This window comes from Gadus morhua, chromosome 8 (genome assembly GCF_902167405.1).
Source record: "Gadus morhua chromosome 8, gadMor3.0, whole genome shotgun sequence".
Taxonomy (NCBI): Eukaryota; Metazoa; Chordata; class Actinopteri; order Gadiformes; family Gadidae; genus Gadus; species Gadus morhua.
Window position 1 is genome coordinate 28,408,686 of NC_044055.1, and position 21,035 is coordinate 28,429,720.

The 21,035-nt window shown below is 44.9% G+C and overlaps 2 protein-coding genes across 2 annotated transcripts in view; both read left to right on the forward strand.

The window, feature by feature from the left end:
- The first annotated feature begins 2,087 nt into the window (after positions 1-2,087).
- On the forward strand, positions 2,088-4,838 carry LOC115549482 (uncharacterized). The gene is made up of 6 exons (XM_030364700.1): positions 2,088-2,249; positions 2,545-2,636; positions 3,098-3,267; positions 3,645-3,798; positions 4,024-4,103; positions 4,204-4,838. Exons 1-6 carry the CDS (start codon positions 2,092-2,094, stop codon positions 4,390-4,392), a joined length of 843 nt encoding a protein of 280 aa, XP_030220560.1. The 5' UTR covers positions 2,088-2,091; the 3' UTR covers positions 4,393-4,838.
- Positions 4,839-17,336: 12,498 nt separating this feature from the next.
- Positions 17,337-21,035, forward strand: part of LOC115548971 (uncharacterized) — a 138,740-nt gene continuing 135,041 nt past the window's right edge. The window contains exons 1-7 of the mRNA XM_030363930.1: positions 17,337-17,403; positions 17,731-17,886; positions 18,010-18,143; positions 18,536-18,694; positions 19,035-19,218; positions 19,435-19,646; positions 19,894-20,082. Of these exons, the coding sequence (XP_030219790.1) occupies positions 17,337-17,403; positions 17,731-17,886; positions 18,010-18,143; positions 18,536-18,694; positions 19,035-19,218; positions 19,435-19,646; positions 19,894-20,082 (1,101 nt within the window). The remainder of the gene's footprint in view (positions 17,404-17,730; positions 17,887-18,009; positions 18,144-18,535; positions 18,695-19,034; positions 19,219-19,434; positions 19,647-19,893; positions 20,083-21,035) is intronic.

The window sequence follows — 21,035 nt, forward strand, 5'->3', positions numbered from 1 at the left end:
GCAACTGACGTGGTTTTAGAGGAGACCAAACCAGTTTGCAGGATGAAACAATGCTCCATCATAACCAACACACACACAGAATTAGTTTTATGAATAATAGGTATGATACATTTACACTTATTACACCAGGTAGGCCTTCAGTACAATACAGGCTACAATATAGGAGTTGCCTAAAGTGCCCAACTAAAACTCTACAAAGAACTGATTATTTGTATGCAAAAAAAATAAATGGAGGAGGATCGTACCATTCAACGAAACATAAAAAGGTCAATGCTTTACTAAAATGGTCCTAACTCTCCTTCTCCGAGAATTGAAAGGCGTGACATTATCCTAATTACTCACATAGGCCTATTAGTTCGTCTTCAATTAATTAAAGGTTGGGTATGGAATTCGCTTCTTTGGCAATTTTTGCAAAATTACTTGAAATCCATATCATAACCCACTTAAAGCCACTGAGTTAGAAGTACTGACATGAAAATTAAACAAGTCAATCATCTGTGGAACGGGCAGGGCTCGAAAAACTCCAGCCAATGATTTCCAGAGCAACCGAGTTGCATTGGACAGTAAGTACGTCAATCAAACGGTCGTACTGCAGTCCCCCGCGCCCCGCGCGCGACCCCTTCGTGCACGTACTCAAACCTCGTGACCCAGAGCAAGCTTCTGTTTGTTGTTATCCTGCGGTAGCTACTGGAGCTAGCTAACTAGCAAATGACTCGCTCTCGCGCATCTGTGTTCGCTCGTCCATGTACTTGGAATGGGTGGAGTCAGAGTCAGCGTTGAAGGAGAGGGGGTAGGACCATTTGAGTTGTGTATTTTCAAAATCTGCTGGCATTTCGCAAATCCCATACCCAACCTTTAAGTAATCACGTTTGCATACACACCCCAAGAGAAAACAATGACAACTAATTGATTGACGTAGGTGAGGGCAGAATCAAGACTCAGATTTCCACAAAAAGTAGCCTAGACTATTTCATAATATATGTCAACATTATAGCGTTTTTATTATATTAAAGTTCATTTTAGATTCCCATTAAGTTTTTGTTGGTAATTATAGCACAAAATGCATCCACCATGAAGTTAAGACTGCATCTGCTCTGGGGTATACTAGAAATCAGAGTACTTCCGGTTTCCAAGCAGTTTAAACCGAGTCAGCTAGGAATCAGCTGATCCTGTACGTGTCGTTACACAGCAATGACGTTCAACCTTGTGCGCCGCTGCGTGTTAAACTCCAAAACCTCCGTTTTAAGGAGTACGGTTTTAAAGCGCAGCACAGCTAGCGCAATGCTCACTGACAGAGCAATCGGCCCTATAGGGTCCTGAAATTCCCAGATCCTTCCCTGCCGTCGAATGGTTTCTCCGGTAATGCAGTTGTTCTATGTATGTTTTATATTTATATATGATGCATCATTGCAGCAACAACGCGATAAGTTCTGCCCGTTCCACACTTATCCAGCCTCTTGCAAACTTAGACCCTACGTCATATCCCGACCCTTGCAAGCCCATCCCCCTAAACCACCCGGAGATTCTACTGATGTAGACACCGATGTCGGCATATAAAGCATCAAGTCTGAAACACCCTCAGGGTCAAATCTCCTGATTAAAAAATGCTGAAAAACGCAGAGGACTTGCTGAAAAAGGCTATAGACTCACAGTCAAACCCAAGATCACCCACACACATACACATTTGTAGCAGACGTTTGGGTGTGTGTTGGTGTAGGCTTGTCACTTGCATTTGTTGGAGGTGGGGGGAGCTGCGACACGCAGCTGACATCCATGCAAACACATGAATGTCAGCACTTCAGATGATTTTAAATCAAGCACTTCAGATGATTTTATTTGAAGACAATTTTATTTTGAAATACATTCATTACGGCGCAGGATAGGAGCCCAGGAATGCCTTCAACCACATTGGGTTGGACATCGGAGATTGAACCCAGTACATTTACTACCATGGTGGTATAGATATACGTGTATCCATCATCTTTTCATAATGGGCCATCTGATTTCCCATCTGGGCTATGAGTGCTATCTGATGTGATCCTGAGTGTCTGGCCTTTTTTCCACAGTGCGTTGGTGGGCCTGTCTGGATGGATGGGGGTGGATGGGGTCCTGGGCCAGGTGGGGGTGGAGTGGGCCTCAGAGCTCATTAGCTCCACCAGTCTTGACGGGAGCGTTCAGCTGCAGGAGGGCCAGGATCTCCGGGTCAAGCTCAATACGCTAGAGGAGCACATGGACCTCTTCTCTCTCAAGTGAGTCCGGCTGGTTTTCCCTCTGGTTTTCAACGCCTTAGGTTAGCTTACAGTCAGCATGCTCAATCCATGAGGGGCATTCATGTCTGGTGTTCTGTTGACGATAAACTTTAGTTCTTGTTGAATTACTGAATTCATTTTGTAGCCCTTCGATATACTTTTAATTGGCCTCAAAAGGAATGTGAAGGTTAAACATGGATAATAGTGTTTAATATTTACTTATGATCTTTAGCTATTCATTTTAACTTTGTTATATTTGTATACCTAATAGTATTTGTGAATGGTTGTGTCTCAGCTCGCGAGTATTTCAAGTGAGTGGAGACCACAGAGAGGAGATGAGCGGTCCAAAGACTCGCCAGGAGAAGACCAGCTGCAGCCCAAAGACCTGTAAATCTTTATATTCTGTAGATAGATTCAAGATATATACAGTATCGTTAAACATTACTCCTTACTATTGAGACATTCAGCAAGTAACCAAAGTGACTGACATTTCTCTGCATACATGTTTTGGTAATTCATGAGCTCATCCCTCTCTGCAAATGGGCCATCAGGATAAACACATCCACATACACCTCGCACCGGGGCCCCTTGGTTGTGACGTCATCAAACTAGTGGTTAGGGCATCTTAAACAAGGCTGGCCCCAGACAGACTTCGTACATAGGGATTTGATCCCAGAACGTTTTGGCCTAGCCCAGTGGTTCCCAACCTTTAACTTTAGGTGTACCACTAAAGTTCAAGACATTTTGCGGACCATCAGATATGCAATCAGTTAAACATTGTTAAATGTTTAACTAACCCAGAACCGAAAGGTTCTGGGTTTGATTCCCTAATGTGTGCTCGCTTGCAGGGTCCAGGATGGTGGGCTGGCAGATGTGTTTCAATGTCTCCTACCCGTCACCTGCAACAGGGGCGTGGCTCCCTCCCCCTGGCCCCACCCACATGTCCATCAGGCTTCTGAAGCTGGACAGAGGGCTGTACTACTACCTGATGGAAGCGGCCTACTCCCTTCTCTCTCAGGTACAGTGAGAACAGCTTTGGGGGAAATGTAACCATAGCCTGAGGTAAAGTAATGAACTTTTATGTCTTTATTACATTTAGGTTGACTAGGATAGAATGGAATAGAATAGAATACAGTAGATTGTCCATATTCATCTATATTATATTGGATAAGATAAGAATACATTTGAATGATGAAAGTTTGACTGCAAACTTTATAAATATTTAATTGGATTAGATTTCATTCCTTTAGATTATATTATAATATTATATAACTTTTATTATCTTACTTGAGATCAGATTAGATTAAATTAGATGAAATAAAATTAGATTAGATGAGTTTCTATGTGTCGCTTGACTCATCATTTCCTCCCCTTCCACAACCGTCTTGACCTCAGCGGGGGTGGTGGCTCCCCAGGGAGGCCTCACTCCACCTGCTGCTTGCCACGCCCCAGTCCTCTATCCCCAGGGACATGTCTCTGGACCTGGTCGTCCAGCCCCAACGCATGCTGCTCAAGTTCTCCCACCCCCTGAAGACCATCCACATGAAGGGTTAGTCCAGATCACCTAAACCTTTCAAATTACACTATGCTGTACTTGTTTAATTGTTATTCTTAGTTTATTAAGTGAGTTGTTGTTTTTTGTTAGTGTGTTATTTAGTTGGTGAGTTAGATAGTTAGTGAGTTTTTAAGTAGTTTGAAAATTAGTTTGTATGTTGTTTAGTGATTCTGTTTGTTTGGTTCAATTTAAATAAGCCATGACTGTTGGTTTCTTCAGGGCAACTTGTTCAAGAGAGAAATACCAGAAAAGCAAAAGTGGAGCTCTCACTAGATGGTGTTCATCACTATTATTTCATGGTGAGTTGCATGATATGTTATATCCTGAAGACATGCATTTGATCTATTTTTTTTAAACTATATATCCAAAAGGTATGTAAATAATAATATGTCCTTGCAGGCTTCGGTTGATTCCAAAACACTGCTGACGGAACGAAGGAGCCGATATCACCTGGAGGCCAAGTGGGCACCCAGCACACCTCCTATGATCCTCTCTGCCAACGTCACGCGGGGGCTGGATAGGAAGATAAGCTTTTCTGCCATCGGGAAAAATGTTTTTAGAGAGACCCTAACACTTCAAGGTACTTGAAGACGATTACATCTGAAATACATCTCTGTTATGTGTCCAAGGTACTTAAAAATGAATAATTGAATGCTAAATCTTTTTATTTTAAAGTGTAACTGAACCCCCTGTTTCAGCACAAATTCAAACAATATGAGATGTAAAGAACTTTGTTGTGGGCTGAGACTTATCCATTTATGACACTTTTGTATTATGTTATGTTATAATGAGCGGTTTTGCATAAGTGTCTGAGAAGCTCAACCCTCCCTGGGACGCAGCCATCAACATCAATCACTGCCCAAACAGAGCTCTCCACATATGCTCTCTAAACTACTGCCTTACTTTAGTTACAGTGAGAAGATCGTATAGATGACTATGTTATAAAAGCATGCTTAAAACGAACCTGTACTGGTGAAAAACCGTGGTCGGGTTTTTCCTATAACCCCAAGTTCCAAGGATTTAATCATGTCGCAGGTGTTCACTCATCACAGCTGGGAAAGAGCGAGAAATTAGTGGGACAATCAAAAAATAAAAAACTTAAATGCGGCTCCTACACACCGGCCCCTAATTGTTCTATATAGAACCAATTACTTAAATTAATAAGAAAGGAGCCATACGAGGGGCAATTATCGTTGAAGTAAATAAGCACTTAATGGTTTTAGGTATATGTAATGCATAATGTCTTTAGAGAGGGTGTGAAAACATGTATACATTACATTCCTTTAAAAGGTGATCAGGAACTTTGGTCACTCTTCAGCCTCAAGGATTTGGCACAGTTTGGAAATGGGCCTCTCAAGGACTGAAGTCTTTGTCTTGAGCTTCACTCACCGCACCAGACCCCTTGCATCAGGTTTGGTCTCCAGCACTCTTCCTAATGGCCAGGACCCTCGAGGAGCGGTGGGGTCAACGACCAGGACAATCTCTCCAACATTCAGATTCTTCTTTACTGCAGTCCATTTCTGTTTCTCCTGCAGCAGTAGAAGATATTCTTGAGTCCAACTGTGCCAGAAAAGATCAGCCATGTACTGGACCTGTTTCAAGCGGCGCCTGGCATAGAGGTCGGACTTTAGGAAGGTTCCAGGGGGTAGGATTGGCTTGCCTTTCAACAGGAGGATGTGATTTGGAGTCAGTGGCTCAAGGTCATGTGGGTCTGAGGACACTGTGGAGAGAAGACGGTTGTTTAGGATTGTCTCCACCTCACAGAGTATCGTTCGAAGGCCTTCATCGTCGATGGACTGCTGATGGAGAGTGGTGTTCAACACCTGGCGGACAGATCTTATGAGCCTTTCCCAGACTCCGCCATAGTGTGATGCTGCTCGTGGGTTGAAACTCCATTCGATTCCATCAGGGAGCAGGGCATCTTCGATTTTCCGCTCATTCAGTGACATCAGGGCCTTCTTGAGCTTCAAGTCAGCACCCCTCAGGTTGGTTCCATTATCAGATCTGATGTGTTTAACTTGGCCCCTCCTGCAGACAAATCTCCTCAAAGCATGGATGCATGAGTCTGTGTCAAGTGAAAAAGCAACTTCAAGATGAACAGCTCGACTAGACATACAGGTAAAAATAACTCCATACCTTTTGATGGTGGTTCTTCCTCGCTTAACTTCAATCGGGCCGAAGTACTCCAACCCGACATTAGTAAAGGGAGGGAGGTCAGGTAGGATTCTTTCCAGCGGAAAATCCGCCATTTTCTGTTCACCTGCTTTTCCCCTTGCACGCTGACAAATGACACATCTTGAGAGCACCTTCTTTGCTACTGAGATGCCCTGTGCAATCAGCAGTACTTTTTGCTGAGCTCTGACAGCATGTTGTTTCTGCCATTGTGGCCACAGCGTTCATGGATGAGTCTTAAGAGCAGTATTGAAACGTGTGAATCTTTGGGCAAGATGCAGGGGTGTTTTGTTTCCTCTGGCATTGGATTTATGCAGTCGGCCACCTACTCTTAGAATGCCCTCGTCCAGCACAGGATCAAGCCTGCAGATCTTGCTGCCCTTGTGCACTCTAGGCGGGGTCATCTCTAGTTTTGCAATTTCAGTAGGGAATTGTTGTAACGTTAATTTGCATCGCAAGATAAATGTATTCCTATTTGGATTAATATAAGCTCCTCTGGGCTTCCGTAGTTCGAGTCTGACTTCCTGTTATGACCAGTAGATGTATGCCGTGATATGTGCCATACCTATAAAGTTATTAATGGTCACTACGCCTCGAGTATTCTTCCCTTACAACCCGGCCGCCCGCCTGTATTGGGCAGAAGTTACCACATATTTTTGGCGATGAGGAGAACGGGTATTTTTAGACGCGTCGTCCCGTTGTTTTTGTTGGTGTGCTCGGAGGCTAGCTAGACGGCTGGCGCAGCAGCTACATGAGCGGTGACGAGGGACCTCGAGTACAAATGGCTATATTCGGGACTATCAGTAAATTTGTGGAGGGAAACGAAGACTGGCCGGAGTATGAGGAAAGGTTGGGACATTTTTTCCTTGCTAATGGGATTACAGAGGAGGCTAAAAAGCGCTCTATTCTCTTGAGTGCGTGTGGAGCAAGGACTTGCAAGCTGATAAGGAACTTGGCCACACCGTGGAAACCAGGGGAGATCCCGTATGATGAACTTGTCCTGCTCGTGGTGAACCACCACAATCCAAAACCGTCTGTGATAGTCCAGCGGTTTAAGTTTCACAGCTTTTTCCGGAAGCAAGGTCAGTCTGTCGCCAACTTTTGTAGCCGAGTTACGGCAGCTCTTGGAGCATTGTGACTTCGGGGCAGTGTTGGACAGCGCCGCCTGCTGGGGGAAACCCCTCCATTGACTTCTAAGAAAGACCTAGATATTTCCCATGGCATGGAAATGGCAGCTATTAATGCAAGAGATATCCAAAAAGGGAACGGAGTGCCGCAGGCAGTGGCAGTGCACCAAGTCAGGAGAGAGACTGATAAACCGGCAAGGCGGGTGGAATGTTTTTGGTGTGGAGGGGCACACTATGCAAATGACTGCAAATTCAAAGATGCTGTTTGCCATGCATGTGACGAAAAGGGACATTTAGCTAAAACATGCAGGAGCTCAAAAGGACTGGGGGAAAACACAAAATTCTCAGGCAGCCACACATCACCTGGACGGAGAAGCAGAGGAAGCTCAGTGTTCCTATAACATGTTTGGAGTGGAGACAGATGAGGAACCGCCTGAACCCCATTATGCCACAGTCACGGTAGAGGTGCAGGACATCAAGTTTGAGATTGATTCAGGTGCCACAGCGTCGGTCATCAGCGAGGAGACCTACAGGAGGAAATGGGGGTCTAATCTACCTCCCCTCAGGTCCTCAAAGCTCAAACTCAGGACTTATACGGGACAGCCTATACAACATTTAGGGGTGCTATTTGTGGACATTTCAGCCAAGGGACAGAAGGCAACGGCCAGGCTGATGATCGCGAAAGGCAGAGGGCCCAGTCTTTTGGGCCGTGATTGGCTTCGCAAGATCCGACTGAACTGGCATGAAGTTAAGTATGCACACACAACAGAGGACGTCCTGCAGCGGTACAGGGACGTATTCAGGGATGAGCTGGGCACACTAAAGGGCGTAAAAGTGAGACTCCATGTTGACCCTGAGGCCACGCCACGTTTTTTCAAGCCCAGATCGGTGCCATATGCCATGAAAGGCAAAGTGGAGGAGGAGCTTGAACGCTTACAGAAGCTGGGTATCATTGAGCCCATCCAATTTTCCAGGTGGCGGCCCCCATTGTTCCGGTTTTGAAGCAAGACAAAACGGCTAGGATATGTGGGGACTATAAACTCTCTAAGCTGGAGGAGTACCCATTGCCACGGGTGGGGGACCTGTTTGCAACTCTGGCAGGGGGTAAACTTTTCACAAAGTTGGACATGAGCCAGGCTTACCAGCAGCTCCTTCTCGACAAAGATTCAAATGAGTATCTCACCATCAACACTCACAAGGGGTTATTCAAATACAATCGCTTGGTGTTTGGAGTGGCGTTGAGTGGTGAGGGTGCTATCCCAAGTTAAGACGTTCCTCCTACAAGGATGGCCCAGTACGGTGGAGGAAGAGGAACTAAGGCATTATGCAAAGCGCAAAACAGAACTGAGCCTGCAGGAAGGCTGCATCTTCTGGGGTGCTAGAGTCATCGTTCCTCCCCCTGGACGTTCACAGATCATAGAGGAAATACATGAGACTCATCCGGGGGTGTCTCGAATGAAAAACCTTGCAAGATCCTATGTCTGGTGGCCAAAAAGGGATCAGGATCTGGAGAGCAAGGTAAAGTCATGCACGCAGTGTCAGATCAATCAAAACATGCCTCAACCTGCTCCATTGCACCAATGGGAATTGCCAGACCGTCCCTGGTCGAGGCTACATTTGGACTTTGCTGGCCCCTTCATGGGACAGATGTTCCTTATAATGGTGGATGCACACTCTAAATGGATTGCAGCCCACATAATGAGCAACATTACAGCTCCCATAACCATCGACAAGCTCAGGGCAGTGTTAGCAGTCCACGGGCTGCCTGAAACAGTGGTCACGGATAATGGCACATCATTCACCAGTGAGCTATTATGTGAGTTCATGCAACAAAATGGCATTCACCCCATACGGACAGCTCCTTTTCACCCAGCCTCGAATGGTTTGGCTGAGCGGGCCGTGCAGACAGTGAAGGAAGGCCTGAAGCGGATGACAGGGGATTCTCTCAGCACCCGGCTTTCACGTTTCCTGTTCAAATACCGCCTCACGCCACGGAATACAACTGCACGCACGCCAGCAGAGATGATCATGGGGAGTAGGCCCAAGCCAAGGTTGGACCTGCTGCGCCCAGACATGAAGGCAAGAGTGGAGAGGAAGCAGGTGAAGCAAAAGGAGTTGCACGACCAACATGCACGAGAAAGACAGTTAAAACCAGATGACAGAGTCTATGTGAGGAACTTCAGCAACATCAGCAAGCAGCAGTGGCTACCTGGGATTATTCTTAAGCAGAGTGGTCCAGTTTCCTATGTTGTCAGGCTGACGGATGGACACGTTTTCCGCAGACATCAAGACCATGTGCGCCTGCGCTATAACACAGTCTCTGAAACAGGCAGTGCCATAGGTGTTCCAGGTGTGGGACAGAATACTGAGGAAGCATGTCTTCCAGTGACTTTGCCAGAAAGAGAGCCACATGCAGAGGTGTCTGCGTCACCTGAAGAGGATGGACATTTTCACATTGACCCACAGTCTTTCCCCAACTCACCAACACCAGGTCCACCCAAAACACCCTCACCACTATTTGTAGCTGTGGAGTCAGAGGGGGAAGTGCGCAGGTCGCAGCGCGCTCACAAACCTACAGATAGACTTTATATTTGACTTGACACTTGAAATGAATGTGTCTGTTATTCAGGTGTTTGTATTTCTTAACTGTGCTAAGGTACCAGTATATGTTCAGAGGTATGCCAGTTATAACACCATTGATGTTTTCTGAATTTGTGGATGTTGGACTTTAAAGGGTGAGAAGTGTTGTGACGTTAATTTGCATTGCAAGATAAGTGCATTTCCTATTATGACCAGTAGATGTATGCCGTGATATGTGCCATACCTAAAAAGTTATTAATGGTCACTACGCCTCGAGTATTCTTCCTTTACAACCCGGCCGCCCGCCTGTATTGGGCAGAAGTTACCACAGGAATGCTCTTCTTTGAATGTACGTGATGACTGACATTTCTGCAGTTGCAAGGTCTTTTACTTTGAGGAGCTGTCCACCAAGGTGGAACCTGAGATCTTATCCTCAACCTTTTCCTGTTTGAGCGGGCGCTGATTTGACATGAGGGCTGATCCTTTCCTCCTTTCCTCCTTTCCCAATCAGCATCAAAATCTTTCTAATTCTGAGGTACCATGCCACTGCTTTAAGTAGTCTCATCCAGTCTGAAAATAAATAAATAAGCTGGTCTGTGGTCGTTCCATTGTTCACTACTGCTGCCAAAACAGTAGCCTTTTTCCTGACCTCTGGATCATCGTGGGACACTGAACCCAATGCTTCCTCCACCGGCCAACTTTCCTTAGTGTTCCATAAAAATTCAGGGCCATGTATCCATCTCCTTTGCTCCATGAATTTTCCTGCATTCAATCCTCTCGATGAATCATCAGCAGGATTGTCCTTGCTGCGTACATGTCTCCACTGAGACAGGTCTGTATTGTCCCTAATCAGTGAAACCCTATTGGCTACATAGGTCTTGTACCTAGAATTGTCATTTGCAATGTATTTTAGCACTGTTTGGCTATCATTCCAGAAAAATGAAGGCTTTAGGTCAAGGTGTAACTCTCTTCTCACCATTCGGTAATGGTAATGCTGCAGCTGCCAGCTCCAGTCGTGGCACTGTGATGTTCTTCAGGGGAAGGACTCTGGACTTTCCAAGGACAGAATTTACATGAATGACATCCTGCTTGTCATGATTTAGCTTACCGATCCACAGCCACTCTCACTGGCGTCAGCAAAGTGATGCAGCTCGGCACAGCTTGTCACTCCACAGCCCTTTGGTTTCAGACAGCGGGGAACAGTGAAGCCTTTGACCCTCTCCAGGCTGTTGGTCCATTCCATCCACCTTTCAGATACTGGCTGGGGCAAAGGCTCATCCCATCCGTAGCCTCGCTGGCAGAGCTCCTGTAGCAACTGCTTGGCTGGGAGAATGAGAGGAGCAAGAAAGCCTAGTGGGTCAAAAATGGAACTAACAACAGAGAGTATTCCTCTGCGGGTGTGTGGCTTTTGGCTTAATTTTATGTTAAATTGGAAATTGTCAGAATCTGCACACCACTGCAGTCCTAGTGCTCTTTCAATGGGCAAACTGTCTTTGTTAAGATCCAGTGTTTTGATTTGCTTTGCCCTGTGTTGTGGGAATTGATGCCAGCACGGCTCGGCTATTGCTGACCCACTGAGTGAGCTGAAACCCACCCATGCTGCATAGTGCCGTGAGATATTTTACCAGCTGGATGGCATCAGATTCCTTGGCCACAGACTTGGCACAGTCATCGACATAGAAGTTGTGCCGGACTGTTTCAGCTACTTGAGGGGGAAAACAGTTCTCATTGTCAGTAGCAGTTTTTTTTAATGCAAAGCTTGCAATGCTTAGGAAAGAAACAGCACCGAAGATGTGTACAAGCATACGGTGTGGCTTGGGTGCTTGACTGGTGTCACCTTGTGGCCACCACAGGAATCGCAAGTAATTGACATCAGACTTGGCTACTCTAACCTGATGGAACATTGACTTGATGTCGGACATGATTCCAACAGGCTCTTTGCGTGACTCCAATGAGGGAATTTGTCAGGTCAGGTCCCTGCAGCAGTTCAGTGTTGAAGGATGCACTATCAAAGACAACTCTAAGCTTTTTCTTTTTAGGGTGGTACACCCCATGGTGTGGCAAGTACCATACTTTTCCCGTTGACTGTCCGAGTTCTTCCTGTGGGGCCTCCTCTGCATAACTACTCTCAAAGATGTCACTAAGAAATGTTTATTTTGCTCATCCTTGTTCATTTCCCTTTTTAGGCTCTGGAGGCGCTGTTCTGCAATTTGGCGATTGTCTGACATACAGACATCCGCTTTTCTGAAGGGCAATTTCAGAATGTAATGTCCATCATTCAGAACTGCCTCTTTGTCCATTTTCAAAAAGAAATCATCCTCAATGGAAATTTCAGTTTTCTCTCATTAAAATCTTTATTGTACAGAAGCTCTTCCAGCCTTGCCACTGAAATCCTATTCACAGTAACACTCCTTGCATTGCCAGTTCCATTTCTAAGTGGCCCATTTACCACCCACCCCAGTAGTGTTCTAACTGCATAGGGGCCCCCACTTTGGCTATTAACAACCTCCCATGGTTTTATCAGGTTTCGAGTATTAGTTCCAATTAATAGCTCTACCTTTGAACTAATGGTGGGGATTTTGACTTTACTTAAATACGCTCATTGCGTATTTAATAAGTCATGCTGCCTGGGGATGTTGCTAGTTTTTACTGGCATTTCCTTTTGAGTGAAAGTGTCAGGAAGATGTGAGAAGTTATCGCTGCCCAATGCTGACACTTCATTTCCTGAAACAACATGAGTGGGAACAGATTTTTCCTGATTCATTGTGCGTAGAAGAATTTTAGTTTTCCTTCCATTGAGATTAAGACGAGTCATGAGCTTCTCAGAGCAGAATGTGGCAGAAGACCCTGGGTCAAGGAGAGCATAGACCTGTAAGACTTGGCTGCCCTTTGCTGCCTTAACCCTAACTGGGAGAATTTAAAGTGCGCACTCTTGGTCTCCGGCCCCTATATGACCACATAACTCTGCTGATGCACTGCCTATAACACCAGAGGGTATCTCTGCTTCTTTAGCTTTGAAGTCTTTAAACTCAATATGCAAAGCACTTGGGTGAGCCTTCTTGCACACTTTACAAGTAATTCGCTTTTTGCATTCTTTGCTAATGTAGCCTGCGGAAAGGCATTGAAAGCATAAGCCCTTGGTCTTTAAAAAACGAATCTTGTCTCTATGCATTTGCTTTAAGAAGTCTTTGCACAAGTCCAATGTGTGCTCTGAGCTACAGAAGGGGCCAGAGGGTTCAGGCTTTGTCTCTTTTTGGGCAAGAGCAACACTAGTGGCGTAGCTACTGCCAGATGACTTTGAAGGCTGAGACTTACTGTACGTCCACACCAGGAGCGACCAAAGCGTCAAAGACGCTTTGGTCGCTCACAAAGTTTTGCTGCGAATTTTTTTGTTCGCTTTGGTCGCTCAAGTCGCTCATGACGTACAATTCAATTATGCAGACGCATTTAAAGGAGCCGTATGCGTTTAGTAGGCCCTACAGACAGCCATATCAAATAGTGAACTCTCCCATACACCTTGGCCATATTGCCGAGACGGTTTTGCTTGTTCGATAAAGTGCTTCGACGGACAGTGATTCCCCCCAATATAAAAAAAATCCTAAAATGTAGGCTAATTACAACCGAGAACAAAAAACCCTGCGTGCTGTAGTAGTTGAAATATGTTTCACTGATCTGGATCTGCAAATCATGATCTGCACTCATTCGTCGCATTCAAAACAAAGACATTGGCGCACATGGCTAATTTGCATACGTGCGCAGGACTGGTTGGCTCCGCAAGGCAAATAATGGAACATATCTATCTATCTATCTATCTATCAACGCGTGTCTAGTTTTAATGTGATAATAATAATAATAATAATAATACATTTAATTTAGAGGCGCCTTTCAAGACACCCAAGGTCACCTTACAGAGCATATAGTCATCATACATTTTTTAATAAACAAGACATTGTGTAAAAATAAATAAACATAAGCAATAATAAATAAATAAAACAAAAACAAGACAAAACAAAACAAAACAAAAAAAAACAATCAAAACAGTGATCAGTTAGACGTTGTGTGCGAGTTTGAACAGGTGAGTTTTGAGTTGTGACTTGAAGGTTGTAATGGTGTCTGATTGTTTTATGTGTGGGGGGAGGGAGTTCCAGAGCCTGGGTGCTGAACAGCTGAATGACCGGGCGCCCATTGTAGTGAGTCGTGATGTATTGTGTGTATGTCCAGTCAGACTTGTTCTGTGTGGTCTTGTAGGCTACTGTCCTGTGTGGGACGAACCACCTAAATGGATTCCCGACGATTTGTGTCGTTTGGTATTAATAAAGACTTGACTATCTATCTATCTAGACTATTTAATTAAAGATGATTCACCTCAGGCTCCGTGAATAGTGGGGAATAGAGGGATAAAAGACAAGAGATATATCCCTTGTCATTTATCCCTCGTCTTGTCGATTAGTTTGTTTATGTGACGATTTCAAAAACTTTTTTGGTTTTGTTTAAAGCATGCTACACGCGATTGGTTGGTTAGATTGGTGGCATGTAGAGCAAATTATAATGATTCCCGCTTGAATACGAACGTTCTAGATGTAGCCTATAAATACTCCCGCTTATCATCACTTGATATCCAAACCACTATGGCGTTTCGATCTCTGAACTGAAAAAGGGTGGGTTCGTACAACACCGGGTGCCCAGTTACAGCCGCGATTAATACTTCAGCCGACATTTTGTTCAGTGAGTGAATAAAGGTAGGTAGGAACCAAAGTGCCTGCCGATGTTCCCTGGGATCCACGCAAGCGAAGAGCGTCTACATTCCGATTGGCTGTCAGTGTTTGGTCGCTGAAGCGAATAATAGTCATTTGCATAAAGTTAAAAAGTTTTCAACTTCTTTTTGACGCTCTGGTCGCTCAACTTTGGCCGCTGGTAGCGTTGGTCGCTTTGGTCGCTCTTGCCCATAGAAAGTGAATGACTTCCGGCGATTTGGTCGCTCAATTCGCTTCTGGTGTGGACGGACAGTTAGTAGGGGATTTAACCCTAACTCTACTAACCGACTGATCCTGTAGGTTTCCACAAATTGGATCAGCTGCTATACAGGCTTGCTTTTCAATAAAGGAGACATGATCTAAAATTCTCACCCTTCGTCCGTGATGTTCTTGTAGCTCATATGCCTTGTTACGCCATTTCTCCCTGAAATTGAATGGCAACTTGAGGACAATGCTTCTCATGCTTGATATGGTGTCCAGCTCCTGCGTGTACTCCATTTCCTCCATGGCGTTGCAGCAGCTCCTGAGAAACATGACATCATCCTGTAGCATTTTAGAATCATCCGATTTAATTTGAGACCATTCTAAAACCTTTTCCAAGTATGCACAAGAGATCTTATATTCGTTTCCAAAGTTATCTTTTAGTAGTTATCTGCTTTGCTTTCTGATAGCATCTATCTGGTGACATGTATTCACAGCTCTTGACGATTCATTGTGCTTGGCCCTTAGTATATTGAATAAGGAACTGTAACCTGTCTGCATTATCTGTTTTCCTTTCGATGTTCTGTTCAATTGAATGGATGAACGGTTTTTATTCCAGAACATATCCGTCGAAGAGTTTAATGTTTCATTGGGGTAAGGTAGTCAGAAGTTGTTGTTTCATAAGCATCCTTGTCAGTTCACTTTGACTCTCAAAAACGTGGATGATGTGATTCCCCTGTGCAATCCAGTTGAAGAGGGAATTAGCCTTTGTGTCACAGTTGACTGATCTGAGCTAGCATGTGGAATTACAGGGGGAATGGCAGAGGAATAGCTATGAGATGAGTGTTGGGCAGAGGGAAAGCTATATGTTGAGGTGTGTAGCTGTTGTGACCTAATATCACCACTGGCTCTTGGACGGAAAGTAGGCCTGTCTGCACCTAAATGTTGCCTATCTGCACCTGAATTAAGCAGGGGAAATTGAACATGGGCACCTGTCTTACTCCTGACTGCTGGATCAGTCCTATCATGAGGATGAAGCGAATAGTCTAGCCTTTCCTCCAGCTTTGCTTCTGTAGCTGTTGATGCATCAGATGTGACTTGAGCTGCCTCAGCACCTAATACAGTTATTTTAACAGAATGCACAGTGTCGGATTGCACAGGGTTAGACATATTAGTTTCAGCATTTTTTAGATCGTTGATTTTTACTGTAGCAGCTTCAATTTCTGCATCCAATTCCAATGTATCTCTCTCTATCCTTAAATACTGTTCCTGTTCTTCTATTGCATGCTTCTCCTTTAATCTTGAAGCTTTTGCCACTAATGCTTAACGTTCTGCCTCTGCACCGATGCGCAATGACGAAGACAATTTAGATCTAGTGGACCTATTGGACACTGAAATTGATTGGGCATCGGTGTTATCAATGTCTGCAACATTAACAGATTCAGCTGGGTCCCCCTCCTCCTGCATGACGGCAGAAGAGGCAACCCCAACCTCGCTAGGGGCATCAGGGTCTTCTGCTTGCGAAATCCAGTTATTCACATGCGGAAAGCCATTATCTGCGTTCGTCGCGGCTTATACCATGCCTAGTTATCCTCCTTGTGTGCTTCCTCTTTCAAAAACTGTGCGTAATTCGAATGCAAGGTTTGGAATGAGTCAAGCATTTCATCAAACTTGATTAAGTTTCCTCTCACTTCATCAAGATACTCATTCCCTACCATCAAATTGTTCATAATGTTCATCCTTCGTGTAAGGTGAGACATTTTACTGGACCTGGCTGTGCGCAAACGTGCAGCCTTCTCACCGATTCCTTCCAGCCGTGACATTTCGGCTTCGTCCGAACTGTCCATTGTGCTTAAAAATAAACTTCCAAAAATAGCGAAAAGTATTTCTCCTCTTTCAGATTATTCGAAAGTCCCAAAAAAGATTCAAAACATTTCATGTCCTTTCCAGAAACAAAAACTAAAGATCTCAGTTGATTAACGAAAAAATCTTAAGTTTTTAAATTAGTCCTATATTATATGATAACGAAAAATCCATTAAAGCAATGGTATCTTCGCTCACAAACCTCTGTGAAGCGTTCCTTTGTTCTACACATTAGGCCGACGTTCCTTTGTCTCTAGATTAATCGAAAAATCATTGGGAAAAATCCAACCAAAGTTATTGACTGTTATTGTTATTGACTGCTTAGATCAGAAGGTAGAGCAGTTCTCTTGTAACCGAAAGGTTGCTAGTTCGACCCGGCTCCTCCTAGCTGAGTATTGCTTTGTCCCTGAGCAAGACACTTAATCCTAACTGCTCCTGACGAGCTGGCTGTCGCCTTGCATGGTTGACTCTGCCGTTGGTGTGTCAATGTGTGTATTAACCGATGTAAATCGCTTTGGATTAAAGCGTCTGCTAAATGCCCTAATTGTAATTGACTGCATCTGATCGGTATTGGCGGAAAACCGTGGTCGGGTTTTTCCTATAACCCCAAGTTCCAAGGATTTTATCCTTTTGCCACACGGAGAAAGCAGGTGATGGCATTGTTTGACGCGCAGTTTGTGTCCAAAAAAATAGTGAGAGCTTGACTGTCCAATTGGCCGTCATTTATTGTAAATAAAATATAACAAAATAAGGATGCAAAGCAAGTATCTATATCAATGTGTTTCACAAACAGAACGGTCAATAACTGTATCTGCTCGGTCACCTTCTTCCCGTCATGCACTTCCGTCACCTCTTTAAAGGGTGCACCATCAGCACCTGTCGCAGGTGTTTACTCATCACAGGTGGGAAAGAAGGAGAAAGAAAGGGTGAACCAAAACATAAAAAACTTAAATGCCGCTCCTACAGAACCAAACCATGGTTTTGGGTTCACCACCCCTTTAAACCTTTTTATTTCACTTGTTTCACTATTTCAACTACAATCCGTATTTTGTGTTGATGATATACTTTGAACTTAAAACGGAGACAGCACCAAATAAAGGCACTTAACAAATTGGTGTGAGTTCAGATATCACTAACCATATCACACATTGATGATTGAACACAGTACCTTTGGGCTGTGAATCAAACACTCTGCTAACTGGGACAGTGACTTTGTTGCTTGTGTCTAGTGGCCCTGGAGCGCAGGGTCGAGGAGAGCGGGAGGAGGTACTCTGTGGAAGGAGAGGTGCTGCTGCCTGGGGTGCTGGGAAGTAGGGTGCTCGGCCTGATGGAGGACAAGACCCCCCTCTGGAGCTCTGCGCTCCGGCTGAAATACGGTGTTGGAGGTGAGCGAGTGAGCCTTCTGAAGACCATGGGTTAGCTGAGATAAGACAGGCGGTAGGGGCCATTACAGCAGGGATCCAATATGTACATTCTGCTAACGTTGTTGCGATTTAATCTCTGCCCAGAGGAGGCGCGTCATCTGCGTCAGGAGTGCTACATGTCTCAGAGCTTGAGGAGGGAGGCAACCACTGACATCAGCTCCACCATGAGAGCAGAGCATGAGTTCCACTGCTCCAACACGGCTTCGGTCAACCACAAGGTGACCACATTCATCTTCTCACAGCAAAGAACTGACGAGAATTCCTCCATTAACTGTCAATGGGATCTTCTGAATGTTCGTACATGGCTACGAGTCACTGGAACGCATTACTCTTTTATCATAGGGAGTATTAGGAACACAATTTAACCCAAAGCAACTTATAGTGTCTTTGAGATACATCTCATTAAGGTGCAGGTAGGGTAGATGTCGTGCTAATGGATGCCCATAGGAAGTGTGCAGATATTGGGGACTGAACCAGGGTCTTTTTGACTGGGAATTACCCCAACCACTACACTATCTTGCGCTACACCAATACTAATCAACCCTGGTATTTCAGTCTATGGATTGAAAGAATATTTGATGGGAGTTGGCTGTTTGGATGCGTCTCCCAGATTGTAGTGAGAAACGAGGAAAGCCACAGCCACCACCGCTCCAGCCTGGATGCCAGCTATGGTAAGCACTGGGACGAGGTGAACAACAAGCGCAAGCTACACCTGAGCCAGTCCTTCAAGAACCAGACCAGCCAGAACCACACCAGCTACACCATGGAGGTGAGCAGGCCAGTTAGCCATGGACGGAGAGAGTAGAGATTTATAGAGACATTTGAGTCACTGTTTCTTTGACAATAAGAGATGGAGTAACACAACAACAGACTCTGTATCCAACCAGACTGATTATTGATCTTAATCATGTATTCAAAATGTGTGTAATTGTATAAATTACAAACATTTTGACCTGCCTCAATCTGTTTGCTTATTGGTTAAAATATTTATCCTGAGTGAACACACTGAGATCCATCCAGCAAAGCAGTTCACTCTGACAATAAGAGACTGCCTCTCTGATTTCTGTATTATTATATTAACTCGACAACGATGTTGCCGGTGTTCCCAGCTCAGCCTCCTCCTGCCAGAGAAGCACCTGAACTACAGGACCCATCTGCTGCACTCCCACCTGAGGGAGCGGGGCTCTGAGAGCACCACTCACCTCAAGGTGCACTATAACGACCTCCTGCCCCTGGTGGCCAGCCTGCAGTGGAGGAGCCCCCCCGGAGACGCCGCTCACAGGAAGTGGGAAGGTACAAAGAAGAGAAAAGGTTTTCCGTGATTGGTTGATGTAAGACATTCTGGTTCAGAAGCATTTGTGAACCAGAATGAACCAATTTGAGGAGAGAATCCCCTGGAGAGATGACTCGTGGAAGGGCGTATCTTGTTCTTGAGCAACCTTCTAGTTCAGATATTCAGTATTTTAAAATGCTGCAGGTGTAAGTCTTTCCCTGGCACTGCCCCCGCAGGCTCCTTCAACATGGACACTCCCTGGCTGTACGTCTTCATGGCCCACAAGCTGAGCCTGCCCCAGAGCCACACCCTGCAGCTCAGCGCTGAGCTCAGCGCCCGCAAGTGGCTGAGAGTCAACGGCCTGGCGCTGGAGGCGCTCTACAAGGACTGCGGGCGGGAGAGGGAGGCGCGGCTTCACCTGTACACGCCAACGCTCGCCTATGTCAAAGTGAGGAGCAAGGGATGACATATTCACATCCCTCTCAGTAAATGATCCCATTTGCCATATTATAAGGGAAGGGAGGCTTAATTCAAACGTGTATATATAAATATAAATACATAATATAATATATACACCAATATACATCATAAATTGAATATAGTCACCTAAGAACTATGTGTAATTTAAATAGAAAACTCCCTCCATCTAAGACGCCTCACCAATGTGGTCCTCCGCCCTCCCCTCTCTCGGATAGGTGGTTGCCTGGGGAGTAGTGGGGAAGCAGGGGGTGAAGAGCTCCTGGACCCTCAGCTCCATGTGGACCCTCCCCCTGCAAGGACAGCTGTCCCTGGAGGGCAGCAGGGACCGCCATGGCCTGCAGCTCGTGTCCAGCTACGGCAGACAGAACCTCAGCCTCTCGGCGGCCCTCAACACCCTGGACAAGGTTCGCTGGAGGAGGTCAACGTAATTCTGTCTTGTGATGGTCATTGTGGAAACTGTGCGATGCCATATTGGCTATTGGTGATTGAAAAACGTTGGAAATAACACCTAGGGCCCTATTTAACAAACCACCACCGTAGGTGTGGTTTCTGCATAATGTGCAATAAACCAATGAGAGTGCCAGCTCCCATCCCCTTTAAGAGCCATGAGCGCATTTGAATCTGACAAGTTGATGATTTGACAGCGCGTCTGCAGGCTCCGATGAGATAGATGCACATGAATTTCAAACTTCAAATGGCTCAGTTTATGGCCAAATAATATGGCCTAATTCACACATGGGAAAAGGTTTTCTTCCACAATTTCAGAAATACTGAGTCCTCAAATAAATTTCGGCAAAGAAAAAACGTATATGATATAACATATGATATGCAGTAACTGTGGTTCTATTTAGTGATATACGCAATACATTATAAACATTGTTTCTTATCAGTTTCGTATGCATTATCGTTATCGACTTGTGTTCCTAATTTGCATGTGTCCCCCGTTAATATACATTTTCATGGACTGTATTATGCGTTACGTGTTTAGTTTGCGTTGGACGCACACACGCGCGCCCGCATTCATTAATTATTTTACACATACACACACGCGCGCCTGCATTCATTCATTCTTTTTAACACTCACTCGTGGTAAAATAATGTTTTCCCACGATCAAATATTCATCAATCCTAAAAGTTATGGGCAAGTACACGATGTCTGTGTCAAGAAAATATGTATTTGCTGTACGGTGTTTGCAGATGCATTGATTTAAATGTACAACTTAATATCGCTGTATCAGCTGTTCTTTCCCAAATAACTTACCAAGAATGTGTGATTAGGTAGATGAGAGAAGCAAAGTGTTTGCGCGAGGTGCACAAGCAACATTACGCATGCGCCCTTAAAATAGCATCTGAACAA